General features: G+C 43.5%; 1 protein-coding gene across 3 annotated transcripts in view; it reads right to left on the bottom strand.

The window, feature by feature from the left end:
* The window catches only part of camta1a (calmodulin binding transcription activator 1a), a 1,048,086-nt gene that overhangs the window by 483,388 nt on the left and 542,193 nt on the right, over window positions 1–22,505 (bottom strand). For all 3 annotated transcript variants that reach the window (XM_060938363.1, XM_060938365.1, XM_060938364.1), the window contains exon 5: window positions 13,546–13,681. In XM_060938363.1, the coding sequence (XP_060794346.1) occupies window positions 13,546–13,681 (136 nt within the window). The remainder of the gene's footprint in view (window positions 1–13,545; window positions 13,682–22,505) is intronic.

Raw genomic sequence — 22,505 nt, 5'->3', positions numbered from 1 at the left:
ATGAAACCTGACACTTATGATAAGTGACTAGAGTAGTTGTGCCTTTTGACATTTTGGGATTTCTGTGATTTTTATTTTTTCCGTATTTCCATAGCAACCAATTCAACTTAGGAAAATTTGGACTGGGGTTTAATGTGTGGGCCAGGGGGATATGTCATCTCCTGATGACTATTATTATTATTATTACTGATTTAATATTGTGGTGGCACGGTGGTGTAGTGGTTAGCACTGTCGCCTCACAGCAAGAAGGTTCTGGGTTCGAGCCCCGTGGCCGGCGAGGGCCTTTCTGTGTGGAGTTTGCATGTTCTCCCCGTGTCCGCGTGGGTTTCCTCCGGGTGCTCCGGTTTCCCCCACAGTCCAAAGACATGCAGGTTAGGTTAACTGGTGACTCTAAATTGACCGTAGGTGTGAATGTGAGTGTGAATGGTTGTCTGTGTCTATGTGTCAGCCCTGTGATGACCTGGCGACTTGTCCAGGGTGTACCCCGCCTTTCGCCCGTAGTCAGCTGGGATAGGCTCCAGCTTGCCTGCGACCCTGTAGAACAGGATAAAGCGGCTAGAGATAATGGATAGACGGATGATTTAATATACTCAGCAAAAATAAAAACTTGACACTCATTATTTTTCAAATAGTGTTTAGAAACTTTTCTTGAAAGAGTTCTTGTTGTGATTATGGTTAAATGCATTGTCAAGGGCATTACGTCACACATTCATTCTACTGGTCGGGCCTACGTAGCACATGCGAGAGCACTGCACGCTAAAATCACGTTTCCACGTGACACAAGTGACGTGACCTATTGATACACGTGCAATTGATCTCACGGTAGCAGAGTAGAGTGTCATCTCAGAAAAACAAGGTTTTATGGTTAATTATTCGTTAATTTGCAATGCCACGACTGTCAAACATTCAGCGTGAACGTGCCATTGGCATGCTGAATACGGGAACATCCGTCAGTGACGTTGCGAGGGTTATGGGATGCAGTCGACAGACCATCCATAATCTCCAGACACGTCTCCATCAAACTGGCACCACAGCCAACCGTAAGGAACCCTCCACAGAACTTGCAGGAGCTTGGTGCCATGTTGGTACAAATATGGCGGCGCATTCCCCAAGCTGTGTTCAGACGCATCATCCAATCCATGAGGAGACGTTGTATCGCAGTTGTGAACGCCCATGGAGGACACACCCGATATTGACATGATTTCATTAAGTTGTGACTCACAGTTTTTGATCATGGACATTGTCGTCGCATTTCCGGTGGAACCGATTCCATGACAAACATGATCTGTATGCTATAGCATCTTTAATGACAAGATAATCGAATACAATCGTTATTTCAAACCTATTTTCCAAAATGTTCAAATTATTGACTTTGAAACGAGTGTAAAGTTTTTATTTTTGTTGAGTATATTTAATAAAATGTGAACTCAGCAAACCCTGTTAAAACAGTGGAAAACAAAACACTGCAAAAAACAATTAAAAGTGGTCTCTTGATTTTTTTTTTCCCTATAGCTGGATATATGATGAGTTCATATGCAAAACCCGGCTAGCGCCAACCTGAACCAATACCATCAACGGGTTGACGATGGAGCCAACTTTCTGGTCAGCACGTTAGGCTTTTTTTTTTGGGGGGGGGGTCCCCCTTTTTGCAAAACCAGATATCTCTATTGTAAATTCCTGCTATATGTGTTGCTTTGTTTCAGAAAACATCATCTGCCATGTCCCAAGTTTTCACAACTTCATTTCAGCAAATCAGTGCTCTCAAGCTAGTGACATCATCCATCATGGCAGCACCAATGATCTGGTGACCTTTCCCTGTTCGCCTGGTAAACTGTTATTTAGAAACCTAATCCAGGCAATTCAGCTCACTCACAAGTGAAAAAACAATAAAGAATGACAAAAACATGAACAATTAATATATAAAATTTGGAAACTTGGTTCAGAAACTCAGAAATTTGGTTTCCGAAACGCAACACATGGTTTGGGTAAGCTGTATGGAGCTGTGACTCTGCCGGAAAGTAACAGTTTTAAAAAGGAAATGTTAAACTCCCCTGTGGCGGCACGGTGGTGTAGTGGTTAGCGCTGTCGCCTCACAGCAAGAAGGTCCTGGGTTCGAGCCCCGGGGCCGGCGAGGGCCTTTCTGTGCGGAGTTTGCATGTTCTCCCCGTGTCCGCGTGGGTTTCCTCCGGGTGCTCCGGTTTCCCCCACAGTCCAAAGACATGCAGGTTAGGTTAACTGGTGACTCTAAATTGACCGTAGGTGTGAATGTGAGTGTGAATGGTTGTCTGTGTCTATGTGTCAGCCCTGTGATGACCTGGCGACTTGTCCAGGGTGTACCCCGCCTTTCGCCCGTAGTCAGCTGGGATAGGCTCCAGCTTGCCTGCGACCCTGTAGAAGGATAAAGCGGCTAGAGATAATGAGATGAGATGAGATGAAACTCCCCTGTCATTGATGACAACAGACATGCCATTGCCCTCAAACCATGACTAGCAGCCACGCAGGCACACGTAGCTCATGGAAAATCAAGTCCAGGAAAAATCACGACAAACACATTATCAGTTCACTCTGAATAAGGTATTCAATTACGTCTCATCACGCCGTATGCACTATGTATCTACTATAGAGCAAAATAAAAATGTAGTGCAGACATGTTCAAGGTCTCACGTGGATCAATATAAAGAAGAGTGTTTAAAGTGCATTTAAAGCTGTACTCGGTGTCTTTCCTTTGAACTTGCTCTTGTGAGATTTGTGTGCTGTATACAGCAATTTCATCATCAGGCAAGCTGACAAACGAGCCGAGAGCTACGCGCTCAATGCAAAACTAGCACCCTGAATCGTACATCATAACGAAGACATTTCCTCACGATTACAGTACGCATTGTATAAAATCAATATGACGTCAACACCGCCAAACATGTGTGACTAATATTAAGCATGGGGTTTTTTCTGTCCATAAATAATCATTGGTGCACCGCCTGTCACAGACTTCAGCCCGGACCTGAACGGCCACGGCGAAGGCACTCAATAAGGCACTGAAGTGAACGAGGAGGTATAAAGGAGTGAGTGAGTGAGCAGTGATGGCTACCTGCCCATAGGTTATGTGAGTGCGCGTCTGTCTGTCTGCAGCTTGCTAGCCTTCTCTCTCTTTCTCTGTCCTGAGGCTGGACTATTAAACGCAGCCTCTGCTCAAATTGCTTTTGTGCGGCTCCACTGAACAGGTGGATGATGACGGGGGGACGGCGGTGTGCTCCGATTGCATTTTAAAAGGCCTGCCCACATCTGCTGGGAATCAGTGGCATTCATACCACCACCCAATTTTACAAGTCATCTACTCCTCGCCACATTAGTGCTTTATGTTCAACTTCTAAATTCATTTACATTGACTCCATCGGGGAGGGACATGCCACCATGCAGACTGAGAAATTCATTTCCTCCTTCATGCATGGCTATTCATAGGGGCGCTAAGACAAACATCACGGTGTGCTCATCAGCTGCTGCTCATGTGAACTAAGGAGGTGGTGGTGGTGGTGCTCTAATCACCTCAAATTGAGGTGGAGGAACATGACCGAGATATCAGATCTACACGTGATGTGTGTATGTGTGTGTGTCTTGAGTGACTAGTGTCATCTCGTAACTGTACACAAAATATCTGAAAAATTGTCAAAAAATAGGAAGTGTGAAGTTAAGGTCCGGTCCTACAATACCGATAACTATAACGATAACTAAAAATAAATGGGTCCCCTGCAGGTTATGTGGTTGGTGCTCACACCAAACCGATAACGATACCTACTGTATAGCCCAGGCCTGGGTTTATCCGTATCGGTAAGATTGCTTCTTGATCGATTTTTCCAGGCCTGGACCTGATCCGATAAAACATCTGACCAATCAGGTAATTGTTTACACGTGACATTGTCTGAACACGGATTCACGGAAAATAAAAAAATATAATACAAAGCGCAGATCTTTTATTCACGGATATGTGATTTTCTGTGAAATATCAGTCGTAAATTAATAAAGTAAACATATAAAAGCAGGTAAGATAGTTTAATTATGAACTTCAGCAGTCCAAACATTTGTTTTAGACTACTTAATTTTTTATCAGCGATGCATCATCTCATCTCATTATCTCTAGCCGCTTTATCCTGTTCTACAGGGTCGCAGGCAAGCTGGAGCCTATCCCAGCTGACTACGGGCGAAAGGTGGGGTACACCCTGGACAAGTCGCCAGGTCATCACAGGGCCGATACATAGACACAGACAACCATTCACACTCACATTCACACCTACGGTCAATTTAGAGTCACCAGTTAACCTAACCTGCATGTCTTTGGACTGTGGGGGAAACCGGAGCACCCGGAGGAAACCCACGCGGACACGGGAAGAACATGCAAACTCCGCACAGAAAGGCCCTCGCCGGCCACGGTGCTCGAACCCAGGACCTTCTTGCTGTGAGGCGACAGCGCTAACCACTACACCACCGTGCCGCCATCGATGCATCATCCGTATGAAATCGGTAACCAATCTGTAATATACTGAAACGTCCGTGACCAATCCGTAAATTATTAGCATCCGTGATGCATTCGTATTAAAATCCGTAACCACTCTGTATGTTGTATGCTTTTTAAAAAAATTTATATTTCTGTAATCTGTGACCTATCTGTATTATATCAACCACCGGAGTGTGTTTGTGGGTTGTTTTGGAGTCCAGGCTGTACAGTATGACCCGGTATAATGTGCTACTACTTGGAAAAAACTTCCTTGACTATTCCTAAGTTGCATGCATTTATTTCCCTGAGTGTCAGGACCAAGCGATATTATAGTCGGGATTATAGTTGTGGTGTTTGTGCTCTAGACTGGAACTAAATTCAGGCAGAGGGATCGTCAGAGTTGTAGTTATAGTTATCGGTGTTGTGGGACTGGGCCCTTATCCTGAAAGATCAGATATAATATGAAATGGGGCTCTAAAAGTATATAGTGGGGGAAAATGGCATAGAAATTAGGTACTGTAACTAAAAAAAAAAAAAGTAAATGAAAGAAAGAAATTAGCAGGTTTTATTATGGAAACGAAATGTGCCACTGATTTGACGTCCTTATTGCTATGAGGTTATTTCAGATGCAAAATATGTAATAAAATACGAACGTTTTACGCGTTTGGTGAAGGCAAACTGCATATTTGTAGAAATGTAGTCTACTGTACAACATTTTACTTATTAAATGTTACAGCACGGCGGCACGGTGGTGTAGTGGTTAGCGCTGTCGCCTCACAGCAAGAAGGTCCTGGGTTCGAGCCCCGGGGCCGGCGAGGGCCTTTCTGTGTGGAGTTTGCATGTTCTCCCCGTGTCCGCGTGGGTTTCCTCCGGGTGCTCCGGTTTCCCCCACAGTCCAAAGACATGCAGGTTAGGTTAACTGGTGACTCTAAATTGACCGTAGGTGTGAATGTGAGTGTGAATGGTTGTCTGTGTCTATGTGTCAGCCCTGTGATGACCTGGCGACTTGTCCAGGGTGTACCCCGCCTTTCGCCCGTAGTCAGCTGGGATAGGTTCCAGCTTGCCTGCGACCCTGTAGAAGGATAAAGCGGCTACAGATAATGAGATGAGATGAGATGTTACAGCACATGATGCAATGATAGCCATGATGCTGGACTTTTAAAACAAGGTTTTAAAAGGTTTTGGAGTTTTAATTTTGGGAAGCTTTCAGCAGCAACCGTGCAATTCAAAGGAACTCCGTGTTACACCAATAACGAACACTCAGTGCTTGGACGCTAAGTGGTGATATAAATTATGAGATTGTGCAGACTGTTTCACCCCCGCTGATGAAATTTAGTCCCTCAAATCCCGTGTTCGGCTTGAACGTGTGCTGCCTGAACACTTCAGCTGCCACTGAACGATGACGAAATCATGAAACGTGCCAGCAGAAAACTAATTACAGCTTTCTTAAAGAGAAAGCATGGGCGAGTTTTCACGAGCGATTCATTCTGCCCCAAGTTCTCAGAGTTCTTACGCTAGCACATGCCTTTTAATTAGCCAGGATTAATGGTTTAGGACGACTCAGTCTTGCTTGAGATATGAAAATCCATCAGAACTTTAGAACAGGCACAGAGAGAAATGAGCTACAAAGCCTGTTCTGGGATTTCTAGTGATTGTAGAGCAGTCAGAAGAAGAAGCTTTTGTGTCGTGTAACCAAACAGTACTGCACTTTAGTGTTTCATATCCTTAGGGTTTTTTTTCGTCGTTGTTTTTTTTTTTTATAAGGACAGACATCGCCAATGAACCCCAGAGACATAAACATGATCTGACAGCTGCTTCCTCAGTGTCTCTTTTTTTATCGAGCTGAAGAGTCGGGGTCACGAAGGGACAAGGTTTCTTCCCCGCCAAGTGTGACACAACTAAAAAAAAGGCAGGGTTACGTGTTCCACTGTGTTTTAGGTTCTCATCTCTACTCAAGGATTCCTAACACAAAATGTGAGCTGATGGAAAGAGTCTCTCATCTCATCTCGTTATCTCTAGCCGCTTTATCCTGTTCTACAGGGTCGCAGGCGAGCTGGAGCCTATCCCAGCTGACTACGGGCGAAAGGCGGGGTACACCCTGGACAAGTCGCCAGGTCATCACAGGGCTGACACATAGACACAGACAACCATTCACACTCACATTCACACCTACGGTCAATTTAGAGTCACCAGTTAACCTAACCTGCATGTCTTTGGACTGTGGGGGAAACCGGAGCACCCGGAGGAAACCCACGCGGACACGGGGAGAACATGCAAACTCCGCACAGAAAGGCCCTCACCGGCCACGGGGATCGAACCCGGACCTTCTTGCTGTGAGACGACAGCGCTAACCACTACACCACCGTGCCGCCCCGATGGAAAGAGTCAAATAAAAGAATAAGGTTCGAGTAATCCAGACGCAGGCTGCTGAGGGTCAGAGTCCAAACTGATCGATTATCTGTCTCTGTGTTGCAGGTGACCGAAACAAAGGCCAGGCCGTGAAGTTTGGAAGAAAGGCGAGCAGGAGAAATGTTTACTTTTGTACTTCTCTTGGCGGTTTTCTACTAGAGAACATGCCTGTGAAGTTTACTTCCTCCATCTCACATCTGGATGCACAAGCTGTTGCTTCCGGCGACTGCATCTGCAGCCATGTGCTCTATGTGGACACACTCTTCTCTCAGCAGCATGTGGCAGATCAGAAAATAATAACAATTTTCTCAACAATTACAGGCAAAATGGCCTCCCAGGGTGCGAGATGTGCTGGTAATTAGAAACAAAAAGAGGCGTCTTCTGACGTGATTAACCGTAGACGTTTAGTGCTACACGTAGCAGTAGTCTAGGTGCTGCTGCTTTCGACCCTGATAGTACCGTGGAAACACAGTTCTCTCACCCCGCCCTAATCGCCCACTGAAATGGTGTCCACTCGATTATAGCATTAGCAACAAGTATTTTGACATCTGTCTTCATTATTATCAATAAGGAGGAGCGACTGAGTCGCAGGTCTGCTCCATTAGCTCGAGTGGTCGCGCAGTTGTACGGTTGATATGGCGCATTAGACGGATCCAACATGAGCTAATATGTTGGGACTGAAGAGGACAGGGTGATTGCTTTGGGGGAGGAGCAGTAGCCGAGGCACAGAGCCACACCGCTCAGAGGCCTGTATATTGGTTGAGGTAAAGAGAAAGCAACTGCATCTAAATAAGAAAGCTTATTGCAATCTGTATAATTACCACAGGGTAATGAAATAATTCACCAGCCGTGCCGCCTTCACTTAAGAGAAATCGATGTGTGTTTGGGAGTTTATTAGAGCACTGAAGTATTGAGGCTGGAGAGGGGGAGGAAAGGGGCCCGATAGCACAACTTGTATTAGCAGCTAATCAAGAGGCGGCGAGGGTTAAACTTTCAGCACCAATTTCTTATTCTTCCTCATCGCTGTTGTATTCAATCAGGCAAAGTGTGCACAGAATATACGTCTTAACAGATTGTGAGTTTAAGCAAATGCCATTTTCAAGTGAACAAGGAACAACACCTCTCAGAATAAAGGTTAACCGTGGCTTTAGCTTTGATTTGTCATCTTTTTTTTTTTTTTTTAATCATCAAACCTGAAGGAACACTCCATCTGATGATTCCCAAAGCCAGTCATTCTCCAGGGCAAGCACAAGAAGGTTGAAATCAGCAATCTGCCAGGGTGACACCTCTAACTTTTCCACTTTTCAGCATTTTTGCTTGGAACCTTATTCTCTGAATCCACAGTTCAGATTGATGGCACTCAAAAGCCAAATAATAGAAAGACAAACCAGCTATTGTTGCGAAAGAGTGCTTATCCAGAAATCATTAGGCATACAGATGAGGCTGCACTGCCTACGACTACCTCTGTCTTATGGATGGATGGCTCTCTGATATGCTCCCTGTAGGTGGAGTCAGGCAACTAAGAGCTCACACATCTTCAGTAAAAGGGAGATGGGGTGTGATGGGCATAGTGTCTTGCCTTTCTCAGGCGTCCCAGTCTCAGTGAAGGAAGCAGGAGGAAGGAGGAAGGGGAGGAGGGCACTCATTTATTTAGCCGTCTGCCCAGTTCACCTGGAGTGATGGCAAGCTATCAGCAAGGTAGGCCGCTATTTCACGGCCTGTTAAACGCTAATGCTGTAACACGCCCTCCGTTCCAATTTTGGTGAGCAGGGAGCATTTACGCCAGGCTCAAGGTTTGGCCAGGCCACGGACAGGAAATAGAGAGAGACGAGATAGACAAAGGATGGGCAGAAGCAGGAACTGTCGTTTACATGGACTGCTGAACTAGCAAGAGCTCACCCAGCCCTTCTTGCACAAGCAGACCAGCAAAGAGTCACTCCAAGACAGACATCCTTTCAGACCATGGATGACTGCCTCACAACACATGCACTCCAACCTCACTGCCTCCTTCGTTCTACATTCTGATTTCAGACACTCTGGTGTGACCAGTAATACATTCATGGACGAGATACAGAAATGAAGTCTGGCAGAGCCTGAGGGGAAAGCACTCAGCAAGAGCGAATGCTCTTTAAGGTTAAGGTCAAAACACTTATTTGTGTTCCAGTACACAGGCCTGAAGAAGACTGATTAGAAACTCATGGTTATTATCCCTGAGTGTGACTCTGATTGATCGCCCTTGCTCAAGCCCAGAGCAACGAAGACACCCAGTGTGGATATTGGCACAATTTTACACAGAAAGTCTCGCAGTAGGAGACTTCATTCATCAGCATGGTCATCTGACCCAAATGCATGTTATGGACCATCCATGGCTCTGTTATCAGACAGTGGTCTTTCCAAGGAGCATGTGCTCTCTACTGGGCCAGAGGTCTAAGAGCATGCTGGAAACTGACAGCCTTCATTCTCCACCCAATCCATCATTTTCATTTTCTGGAAAGACCTCAACCACTTAACTCAGGCCTTAAGTCCTGCTATCCCAATGCTGACGGACTTTGCTGAGATGCCGCGACTTATACTGCTGTACACATGGATAAACATTTGTTTGTATTCTGTCTGACTTTGTATTCTGGTCCACAGATTGAAAAGAAAGTAGAGCAATTTTCTGATTCACCTTAAACCTCATTCTGTTATGATTAACTTCTAACATCACTGCTGTTAGCAAAGGCCACTGAGCTCACTGAGCACAGGAGTGTAGGAGGCTGCAAGGACGTTTTTTTGTTCCACAGAAAAACCGTCAAACAGGGCATAAGAGAACGTCTGCATACCTAAACGAATGTGTTGTTTCATTGAATAAAATGACCTCTAGGGTCCAAAATCAGGTTCGGTATGGTTTCTCCTTGTGCTTGTGTTGGTTTCCTTCCACCTCTTAAAAACATGCCAGAAGGTGGACTGGCTAGGCTACGTGTATGTTTTCACACTTTTTGCTAATTTTTTTCATTGTCACACAAATACAACAAGCCCATTTGCAGCCCATGTTAAATGAAGATCATGTGATTTTGACCTGTATTTAAATTGGTTGATTTGTTTTTACTGCATCCCAAAATGAAGAAATTGTACAACAATATATGATGTCGACAAAGAATGTCACCAATTTGAATGTTATATTTAACAGTTATTCCACAAAACTGAGCCGTACATGAACTGATAGCTGACGAGGTGCATGGTGCCGAGTTGGCTATAAGCCATGTACGATGAGATTGAGTGGAATAACTGTTTTATTCTATCCATATTCACTGGATTTTGAGAAACAGAGCATTTTTATTTTTATTTTTTGCAAATTCGATAAATACAAACTTTATACAAAACGTCCGACGAAATCATTCGGCTTAGAATGTAAACAAACCAGCAAAATGACAGTAGCAATTTGTGAAAAATGCGATAATAATAATTATTGAAAAATAAAAAAAAAGATATGTTCTTACCATGAAATACTTTCATTCCATATTTAGTTGTTTTTTTGGGGCTGTTTTTTTTTTTTTTGTGTGTGTGTGTGTGTGTGTGTGTTGGAGTTTTCTTCTTCGTTAGGGTTTTTTGGCGGTTGGCAAACCAACTTAAAGGTGCATTACTGCCACTGACTGGGCTGGAATGTGGAACAGGAGCTACTGGGGGGAATGTATAGACCCCTTCACAGTAAACGTCATTCATACGTAAGAGGAAATTGCGCCCGCAGCCTGGACTCAAAAAAGACTCAGCGATGCCTAGTTGTTGTGTTGTCGGGTGTCAGAATCGTAGCAGTGATGGGGTTAAAATGTACAGTATTCCAGCAGGATCTCACCCATTCCAAAAAAAAATCGCCGACGTCTATGGCTACAAGCCATCAAACGTGTAGACTGGGATGAAAGCACCATCAAAAATGCGCGGGTTTGCAGCGCCCACTTCATCACAGGTAAGATCAGGCTATTTATTAAATCTTTCTTTTTTTATTCTTTCTAGTCTTCGTTTATTGATGTAGCAAAATACTTTGGTAACGTTTGTCTGATTAGCTGGGTCATAGTTACACAATGTAATGAATATTGTTAGCATGTTAACTTAGCTTTGCATGCAATTGTGTTTGTAGGAGAGGTCTTGCTTGACTCAAGCAGTCCAGATTTTGTGCCATCATTATTTGTGTATGCCGAAAATCACAATTTTAAAGCAAGGATGGAAAGGTAAAATTGTGTGCCCTCACTCTAAATGCCAACTTACGTTGACTGCTCTAACCTAGCTCCCGCCCCGTTCGGTTTCATTTCTGCTCTCTGCCTCTCGCTTTTTACGCAGCTCTGATTTCTCTTAGCTGCACTCTTTACACTATCATTCCTTTCATGCCATTACCTCCTGCAAATTGCTGTTTAGTGTTGGGATTTGCTGTTGTAGCTAAAGCCACATTGCCATCACATCACTGGCATAATTTGATTAAAACAAAATGAATATGAATGTCCCATTGTTAATCAAGTTGTACATGCCCGCACATAACATAATCATATGCATCTAAAGACTTGTAGGCACGAAGTTTTTCGTGGGTGTACACTGAAGTCTTGTCAATAAGGTACGAGTATATATCTGGCCATTGTATACCAGGGAACTTACTAACATCGTCCGTCCACTCTTTAATTAAATACGGATCCGGTAGACGATGTCCACTTGTTAGAGTTAACTTATTTATGTAGCATTCTCGATCTTGTAACGACAATTGTTTGGCATAATCTGACAGCTCATAATGCCGGTCTATGGGCAGCGCCATTGTTTCTGAGTCCACGCTGCGCGCGCATCCTGGCAACGGTCGGTTTGTTTACAAACATGCGAAGGGGTCTATTATTTTAGCTATTTCTGTTTCTTTTAAACACTTGATAATTTCTGGGGTTTTGTTCTCGGGTAGAGTTTTTATTCCATCCTCGGTTGATTCAGCGACATTCTCCACCCTTTTGTTTTTCTCTACTCACGGTATACAGTATGAGCTGAGCTGATATCCTAGGCCAAGTTTACATTAGACCGTATCTGTCTCGTTTTCTTCGCAGATGCACTGTCCGTTTACATTAAAACGCCTGGAAACTCCAGGAAACGGGAATCCGCCAGCGTCCACGTATTCAATCCAGATCGTGTCTGGTCCGGTGCTGTGTAAACATTGAGAATACGCGGATACGCGGATACACTGTGCTGAGCTCTAGCTGGCGTCGTCATTGGACAACGTCACTGTGACATCCACCTTCCTGATTCGCTGGCGTTGGTCATGTGACGCGACTGCTGAAAAACGGCGCGGACTTCCGCCTTGTATCACCTTTCATTAAAGAGTATAAAAGTATGAAAATACTGCAAATACTGATGCAAATCCTGCCCATTGTGTAGTTATGATTGTCTTTAGGCTTGCCATCCTTCCACTTGCAAGTGGTAAGTGACGCGCATGCCCGACACGCACTGAGATCACACACACAGCGGCTCAGTCCCGAATCACAGCTCGTGCGCTCCACTCGCGCGCTCTGTGAGCTGCGCAGGGCCGGAGTGCGCACCCTCCAGAGGGCACTCGCTGTTCAGGGCGGAGTGATTTGGAGCGCAGGATGCCTGCGGAGCCGAGCGTATCCGTGTATTGGCGTTGCTGTGTGCACGCGAATCGTGTATTGGCGTTGCTGTGTGCACACTAATCGTTTTAAAGACGTTAATCTGATGATCCGCTGATACCGTCTAATGTAAACCCCACCTTAGTAGGAGAGTAGCCAATCAGAGCACTCGATTGCTCATATCCAGTGAAGGTGGATAGAATAATGCATTTTTTTTCCACAATACATGCTCAACTGTCTTGCACGAGTCAACATTAAAAAGATGCCAGCGTAAAACAAAAGTAAATGTTTTTGTAGTTTCATCAAACCGTATCAAAAGATTTACACAGACCCTCTGAGTGGCAGAGTGGCCCAGTGTACGCTTGTGTGTGTATGTGTTGTGTCTCCTTCTGTCTCTGCCACATCACACAGTGTGATTACATCAAGACGTTCTGCTCCCTAAAGAAACACTGCCCTGCTGCCATCTGCCTACACTCTTCATAAACAACACAACAACAATCAACAGTCTTCTGAAGAAACAAGTTCAGTACCGGCTCTGAAAGCCAGCCTATTATTGGTGCAGGTCTGTAAAGTGTAATTTGTGGGTGTGTATATGTGTGTGTTTGTAAGAGAGGGTGAGCAAAGGTGCAGAGATAAATCACAAGTGGCACACACACACAGCGGGGCTGTGCTGGGGCACGCTGGAGCAGTAGCAGGGCCTGCAGTCTACCTGTGGTGGCAGTGGCTCTCAGCATGGGGGAAGATTAATGCTGCCTCTCTGGAGCAAAGGTAACATCCAGAGCTTAATAAGGTACAAACAATTGCTTCCATTTTGTTTGCTACCAAGGGAAAACTAAAATTGTGCTACTGAGGTGTATTTTTTACTTTCAGTATGCTTTGGCAGGGTTGGGATTTGGGGCTGTGTGTGTGTGTGTATGCATGTCACGTGAAATGGTCTCATAAAACCAGGGCATTCGTGTATCCATTGGTTGCAGGGGGTGCTTGGGGTAAAAGAAAGGACTGAGAACAGTCAGCACCCAGTAACACCCAGTCCTCGCTTTGAACGTGCTCCAGAAGCCTTACCTCAACACCCTGCACTTTCAGCTTCATGTGATCCTCTCGCGTGGTCTTGCCATCTTTCCTCTTCTTCCAGCAATAGCCGTCCTTCCTGTACTTCACCTTTTTACGGTTGTACAGTATCATCGACCCATTCTGTGGCCTAGATCCCAGTGAGACAGGGATGAGAGAAGAGCAGAGGGGGAGGATGGGAAGGAGAAGAAGAAGAGGAAGAAGAACAGAGGGTTTTTTTTTTTAGTCAAAGCCAATGCTGCGGTCCTCATTTCAGAGCAGTACACAGGGGCTAATAGAGTCAGTAATGCATCAGTGACTAAGATGACACAGCCCCTTTATGGCATTTTTGCATTGGTATGCACAGTTTGACAGTGAACAAAGCAACCTTCAGCATAAATTTGCAACACTCGGGGAAGAGAAAAGCACTGAAAGTGGTATTTCTGTTTGGTGTAAATCACATATAGACTGGAGTATGCAAGCGGAGAGGCTGCCACCTCTGTGTTACTTCACACTCCTAGATGAGTGGTGGAGAATGTCCCCTGAGGGTAAAAAAAAAAAAAAAAAAAAGAGATATCCCTCAACATTTCATTCATAATTCATTAGAACTGTACTGGCCATTGCCCGGTGGGTGATAGTAATGCTGAAGCCTGTCTAGCTTCACATTAGGAGGCTCTCGGTTTAAGCACTAGCTAATAATTACATAAAACAAAGACAGCATGAGGCACTTATGCCATATGTCTGACGAAGTACATACATTTATACAGCAGTTATGCAGAAAGCAAAGGGGGGGAAAAAAGGCAAACTGAGAAATGCATGTGCACAGATATTCTCTATATTCTGTACTCTGCCTGGGTGCTACAACAACAACACAATTTCCCTTGTGGGATCAATAAAGCATCTATCTATCTATTCACACACACACACATACACACACACAATACTGCTATAACTGACAGGATATGGAGCAGTCCCAAGAGGAGATGGCATGGTTATACAGTCATTGGCTCCTGTAGGAAGTGGAAGCGCTGTTGGCCCAGTCCTGGAGCCGGCCAGCTGCTGTGAGCTGCCTGTTAGCCAGGCCCAGCATGGCCTCAAGGTACACTGGCAGCAATCAAACCATGCCTAAACATTGTGTGGCTGGCACTGTCTTCGTGTTTATCTTCTCATTTTCCTCACTCAGTATTATCCATTACACTGTATGCATCAATTTCTAGTGCAGCTCAAGGGGGCCAGTCGCTGGTTTATTTTTGTGATTGCTCATCAATCATTTCTGGGGACGAGTGTCTGGGGCCGATATAGAATGGAAGAAGGACTCCCACCAGCCCAACTCTGTAGTGCCTTTTAATTAGAGATGCCACTCAAACTCTGCCATCCTCTATTCTTTCTCTCTTTTTCACTATGCCTCTGTGCCAGGCATCAGCTCCTGTGTACCACTAGCTTTCTTCTGTTGTTCCTTCTTTGAGGCCCACTAGGAAGCTCTCCAGTGGGAGCCACTAGCAAGATCTCCCGTTCGGAAGAACTCCACTGTGCCCCACTAAAAAAAAAAATGTCCACTGCAACCCACGAGCAATATCTCCCACTAGAAAGATCTCCACTGTGATCCTTTTGCAAAATATCCATTGTAAACCACAAGCAAAAACTTTACACTAGCAAGATCTCTTACCAATGCAGCAAGATTTCAACTACAACCCACTAGAACAGTCCGTCTCTAGCAAGATTTCACAAGAAGAAGATCTCTACTGTGGCCCACTAGCAAAATATCCACTGTAAACCACGAGAAAAGAACTCCACTTTGACACACTAGCAAGACCTCCATCCAATGCACGAGCAAGATCTTCATCCAACTCACTAGCAAGATCTCCTTGTAACCCTCTAGCAAGACCGCCTCTGCAAACCACTTGAAAGAACTCCATCCAACCCACTAGCACGATCGCCATCTCACCATCTAGTATGACTTCCCACTAACAAGATTTCCATCCAATTCACAAGCGACATCTCTACCCAACCCACTAGCAAGAACTTGACTACAGCCCTCAACCAAAATTTTATCCAACCTCAACCTCCCCTTTCTCTCTTCTTATCCTTTCCATCATGTTGTATCATACAGGACTTGGACAATTGTTGAGGACCCATGTGTAAGAAAGTGAGACAAGCTGGACCCTATCCCAGCTGACTATGGGTGAGAGGCAGGGTACACCCTGGACAAGTCGCCAGGTCATCACAGGGCTGACACATAGAGACAAACAACCATTCACACTCACATTCACACCTACGGTCAATTTAGAGCCACCAATTACAACCCCGATTCCAAAAAAGTTGGGACAAAGTACAAATTGTAAATAAAAACGGAATGCAATAATTTACAAATCTCAAAAACTGATATTGTATTCACAATAGAACATAGACAACATATCAAATGTCGAAAGTGAGACATTTTGAAATTTCATGCCAAATATTGGCTCATTTGAAATTTCATGACAGCAACACATCTCAAAAAAGTTGGGACAGGGGCAATAAGAGGCTGGAAAAGTTAAAGGTACAAAAAAGGAACAGCTGGAGGACCAAATTGCAACTCATTAGGTCAATTGGCAATAGGTCATTAACATGACTGGGTATAAAAAGAGCATCTTGGAGTGGCAGCGGTTCTCAGAAGTAAAGATGGGAAGAGGATCACCAATCCCCCTAATTCTGCGCCGACAAATAGTGGAGCAATATCAGAAAGGAGTTCGACAGTGTAAAATTGCAAAGAGTTTGAACATATCATCATCTACAGTGCATAATATCATCAAAAGATTCAGAGAATCTGGAAGAATCTCTGTGCGTAAGGGTCAAGGCCGGAAAACCATACTGGGTGCCCGTGATCTTCGGGCCCTTAGACGGCACTGCATCACATACAGGCATGCTTCTGTATTGGAAATCACAAAATGGGCTCAGGAATATTTCCAGAGAACATTATCTGTGAACACAATTCACCGTGCCATCCGCCGTTGCCAGCTAAATCTCTAGAGTTCAAAGAAGAAGCCGGATCTAAACATGATCCAGAAGCGCAGACGTCTTCTCTGGGCCAAGGCTCATTTAAAATGGACTGTGGCAAAGTGGAAAACTGTTCTGTGGTCAGACGAATCAAAATGTGAAGTTCTTTATGGAAATCAGGGACGCCGTGTCATTCGGACTAAAGAGGAGAAGGACGACCCAAGTTGTTATCAGCGCTCAGTTCAGAAGCCTGCATCTCTGATGGTGTGGGGTTGCATTAGTGCGTGTGGCATGGACAGCTTACACATCTGGAAAGACACCATCAATGCTGAAAGGTACATCCAGGTTCTAGAGCAACATATGCTCCCATCCAGACGACGTCTCTTTCAGGGAAGACCTTGCATTTTCCAACATGACAATGCCAAACCACATACTGCATCAATTACAGCATCATGGCTGCGTAGAAGAAGGGTCCGGGTACTGAACTGGCCAGCCTGCAGTCCAGATCTTTCACCCATAGAAAACATTTGGCGCATCATAAAATGGAAGATACGACAAAAAAGACCTAAGACAGTTGAGCAACTAGAATCCTACATTAGACAAGAATGGGTTAACATTCCTATCCCTAAACTTGAGCAACTTGTCTCCTCAGTCCCCAGACGTTTACAGACTGTTGTAAAGAGAAAAGGGGATGTCTCACAGTGGTAAACATGGCCTTGTCCCAACTTTTTTGAGATGTGTTGTTGTCATGAAATTTAAAATCACCTAATTTTTCTCTTTAAATGATACATTTTCTCAGTTTAAACATTTGATATGTCATCTATGTTCTATTCTGAATAAAATATGGAATTTTGAAACTTCCACATCATTGCATTCCGTTTTTATTTACAATTTGTACTTTGTCCCAACTTTTTTGGAATCGGGGTTGTAGTCTAACCTGCATGCCTTTGGACTGTGGGGGGAAAACCGGAGCACCCAGAGGAAACCCACGCAGACACGGGGAGAACATGCAAACTCCAGACAGAAAGGCCCCTGTCAGCCACTGGGCTCAAACCCAGAACCTTCTTGCTGTGAGGCGACAGTGCTAACCACGACACCACAGTGCAACCCAAAACAAAATAGGCACAATATTCAAAAACAGAGTAGAATCTAAAGAGTAGTCAAGAAGCAAGATGACATTAAAACACGAAACATGAAATCAGTAAAAGTGCACGGTTCAGACTGTACTCAGGTACTATATATATATATATATATATATATATATATATAAGTATGGCAAGGCTTCGCAACATGATACATGTGTAGGTCTTATATATATGCTAGGGAATAGTAAGTAATCAGGAGGTGTCTAATCAGAACTTTGGGAGAAGAATCTATTGATGGGGAGGTATAATGTCCCAGGTTGATGTGACTCCCATCCTCCTGGTCTTATTTTGCCCAGCCAACCTGACTCCCTGGTCTGATTTTCATCCCCCCACTCTGGTCACACCAATCTCTCTTTTCTGCTGCTCTGTATCCATCCATCCATCCATCCATCCAGCTCACTCTGCCCACAACCACACTGCATGGTTATTAGACTGCACTGACCTTCACAACTTAAAGACTGTTTTAAAGTAGATCTATCCATTAGAAAAAAAAAAAAGAAAAGAAAAGATGAGTGAGGCAGAAAAATCAAATGAATTAGTCATCTAATCCACTGGGACTGAAGCAAAGTTCCTGTGTTAAAGGTCACCACAATCTGGCATGTCAGCAAACAGCTTTGTGCTCAAGAGCTTCTGGGCATGTCAGTGTTTAACCGAAGGTGGATGGTACCTGGGGTTTGCCTGCAGGGCTCATTCTAATTCTCATTTTCCGTGTCTGTGTACACAGGCGATTCAATTAAACTTATCAGAAGGATAACTTTTATCAGAAACTGCTGTTATCGGAAAGCCATGACAGGAACGCTGCAGTCCCTGAGGCCCAAACGTGACATATTAATATGGAAATTAAATGATGCTTAACTATATATATATATATATATATATATATATATATATATATATATATATATATACACACACAGACACAGTTCATGTCAATGGTGATGACAATCAGCTTTTGCCTTCATTCTGCACTGGAGCTCATCCAGGAGCTGAGAAATCCTTTATTCACTGAAGGTAACTGCATTCACTCCTTCATTTCAATTCATTTCAGGCGAGTTGAAGAGATGAGGAACGAGGCCATGCCACCGTATTATTGAGAAAGAAGCCACTGTAAAGCAGTCATGACAACCAATGGCTCTGATTTAAACACTTACATTATATAGCTGGATCATAATGGCTCATATTATATTATGAGATGTACAGAGATGTTTTCTGAGGAGAGGGGAGCTCTTTTAAACGACGGGCTGAAATAATAAAAACAGCACCCTTATACTCCACTGTACATTCATCTTAAGTAGGACATATTAAGAATAATTATAATTAGTGATGCATCAACACTACGTATTTATTTCGGAGTCCAAATATAAGCACGCTTTTTTGGTACTCGTCATTACCAATAATAATACTGATACTGATCCGGACATACCGTACTAACCTACCCAGTATTAATCAGTGACGGGTGACATAAAATATTTTATTTATCTCCATTTACAGATGTTTCCCTGGCTTTACAATGGCCATAAAAAGTGAACATGTGTATGTTCGTGTACTTAGGCTACTAGGCTCATTCTTCATCATGTTAGCTTGTTGATTTTAATGAAGTGTGTTAGTTAGCTATAATAGCTGATTTAATAGTTTAGTACGGTTGCAAGTGAAAATGGGAAAAGTGCTTCTGTACAGTTTTTCATTTTACAGTTCATCCGTGGGCGGCACGGTGGTGTAGTGGTTAGCGCTGTCGCCTCACAGCAAGAAGGTCCTGGGTTCGAGCCCCGGGGCCGGCGAGGGCCTTTCTGTGCGGAGTTTGCATGTTCTCCCCGTGTCCGCGTGGGTTTCCTCCGGGTGCTCCGGTTTCCCCCACAGTCCAAAGACATGCAGGTTAGGTTAAATGGTGACTCTAAATTGACCGTAGGTGTGAGTGTGAATGGTTGTCTGTGTCTATGTGTCAGCCCTGTGATGACCTGGCGACTTGTCCAGGGTGTACCCCGCCTTTCGCCCATAGTCAGCTGGGATAGGCTCCAGCTTGCCTGCGACCCTGTAGAAGGATAAAGCGGCTAGAGATAATGAGATGAGATGAGTTCATCCGTCGATTGAGATGTTCCTTTTTCAAAACAGTGCACATAAACTGAAAGCTGAGCCAAATTGACACATTTTGTTTGCGAAATGCTCTAACACTCAGAAAGCATTAAAGCTAGACGGCCTTTCAATTTCATAAAAGCAGTGAAATTTAGTTCCCTGTGAAATTTGGTCATTGTGATATATGTTTATTTCTGTAATATCTCACAAAATATCAAGCCACTCTGTGGCTGGGAAGTTATTTAATGTGAGGGGATTCCCGAGCAAATAATGTGCATGAAATCGCTCGCTTCACGCAGTCAAGCAGACAGAGGAAGTCTGTGTGCGCATGCACAGGTTTACCTTTGACCTTGTACTGAGAGTTCCATCATTCTGTCGCTAAACGAACAGCTGATCACACCAAGGTGCTCGCTGACCGCTGATATTTATTAGTTTGGTCCTGCGTTTCTTTTCCTTCGCAACATAACGTCTTTTCTTCTCACTTTCCGTTACTGTAGTCGGTCTTTCAAGTTTCATTTGCACGCTCACGCCCTCCATTTTTCTCTCCTGCTTCAAATTTGTATCCCACAATGCCTTGCGCGAACGGGGAAAGCCCACCACGTCATGCATGATGTAGTATCTTGAATTGGGTCATGGTGAAGCAGGAAAAAATAGCGGAGAATTTAGGGCCATGTGGCTCTAAATTCATTAATTGTTCTATTTAAAAAAAACTAATAAATTTGGATGTCTGTGACTTGAATTCAGTAGCTTTCGGTCCACTCAACAAAAATAATTGGGTGTCGGGGAAAATTCTTTCTATGACTTACACTTGAAAAATCTGAAAGGCAGTACGGCTTTAAAACCATGAAATAAAAGCAAATATTTCCATCAAACCCCACAAAGTTTGCTGAAATTAATATATTCCTTCAACCAATTATTACAACAAAATGCAGCTATTAATATGAACCTGTTCAAACTTCATTTGTGGTGCCATCTGTTGAATTTTACCTGACCTAAGTGTGTGCCAAAAAAAGGAAAATAAGCAAGCATATCACAGCAGGAACAGTTTTCTTTTCTCAAAAGGTGATTTTACCAAGGATAACAAGCCATAATGCACTCTGCACTTTTTATATGTATTTTTAAATACCTTGTTGAAATACTGTTAAAAAAAAAGGAAAAAAAAGAGAGACATTTTCCAAGAACATTTTGTTTTTTTTCTGTTCATCTTATTCTTGTGTGCAGGTCTTTCCATGCCCATGAACTATTGTTTACAGCCAGACCAAAGACAAATTCAGACATTCATTATGGTACAGTTCTTGTATTGCATTGTTTACGGTATTACCAGGTTTCTTCAGAAAATCTGAAGTAGCTGGCTAAAAAAAGTAGTAGGCAGCTCTGGAATTTGCAGCGGCAAAGCTAATGCTAGGGGGGTCTGGGGGCATGCTCCCACAGAAAATTTTGAAATGTACATGCCTTCTGGTGGTTTCTGAAGCATTCTTAGCTCATAAATTACTAACCATTTCCCTGTAAAATACTTGCAAAATATGTATGAAATTTCCCTCCAGATGTGTGTGTGCTTGGCTTTCTCAGTTCCCCTCTGTAGTACGCTGCCTGGTTCTGTAACATAACTACATGGTGAGCTTATTTGGTGTAATATACTTGGATGTGCTTCTGGTGTGGTATTGCATATTGTATAGTTTCAATTTCAGCATAATATTTGCACACAATTAGTCTGGGCTGCCAACTCTCACGCAATGAGCGTGAGACACACGCATTTGATTGTCTTCACACGCTCACACGCCATACCTCCGATTTCTCACGCTAGAAAAAAATCTAGTTTATCTATCTGATCTAGTGGTTGGCATCGCGCCAACCACTTGCGATCGATCAATTACGCCTTACGCATGGCTAAACAGGCAGAGAGGTGTTCCCTTCTGTACACACTCCCCTATGGTAGGTGGCGCATCTAATGATGCTGCACTCGCCGGAAGTTGGATAATTGCCTAACGTCAATTTAGAGGAAGAGGAGGGAGAAGAAGGTGTCCAAGTTGAAGACGGGTGTCTCAGACAGGTTTGTACATATACACGCCAATGTGTGGCGTTACTGGCGTAATTATGAACTTATATAAAGTTTCTTAATCGTTTTAGCCTATAAGTGTTGTGAGAATATTTAATGCCATGTCGAGAGCTGTGTACTAGGCATGCTAAATCATTATAGGCCTACTGCCATGCCACAGCCTCTATCTTCCCCAACAAGCAGCACGGGAGAGCACCTCCTTAGCACATGGTTATTAAGGCGCATTTTTAGTTTGTTTACTGTATGTTATCATACTTTATGACTTTATTTGAAGCCATACTGGAAATGTTGTAAAATAAAGCAAGTAAGAGATAATATTACAAATGCAAGAAGAGCCATTAGCCACCATACCTATTGTTTATTTACAGGGTATTTATTTTTAATTATTTATGATGTATGTAATTGCTCAGTTAAAGTAAATAAAGCATGGTCACCTGTAATATCAAAGAACTTGAACTTGTGAATAATTAAAAAAAAAAGACAGAGAACAATATACTGAGGAGACAGGGTTTCAAAGAGGGCAAGGCAGGTAGAGAATATTTGTCAGATAACAGGCCCTGATGAATGCTCTATTACTAATAAGAAACATAGATAAAAAATAAATTAATAAGAAATATATTAATATAGCTTATTTAAGTATGACCAAAATTTTTAAGCCCAACTTTGTGTGCACATTTCCACCTATGGCCAAGGTTCAGCTTTTTGTGTTTCAATACTGTTCAAACTTA

The sequence above is a fragment of the Neoarius graeffei genome, chromosome 13, assembly GCF_027579695.1.
Source record: "Neoarius graeffei isolate fNeoGra1 chromosome 13, fNeoGra1.pri, whole genome shotgun sequence".
Classification (NCBI taxonomy): Eukaryota; Metazoa; Chordata; class Actinopteri; order Siluriformes; family Ariidae; genus Neoarius; species Neoarius graeffei.
This window is presented reverse-complemented; position numbering and strand designations above follow the sequence as displayed.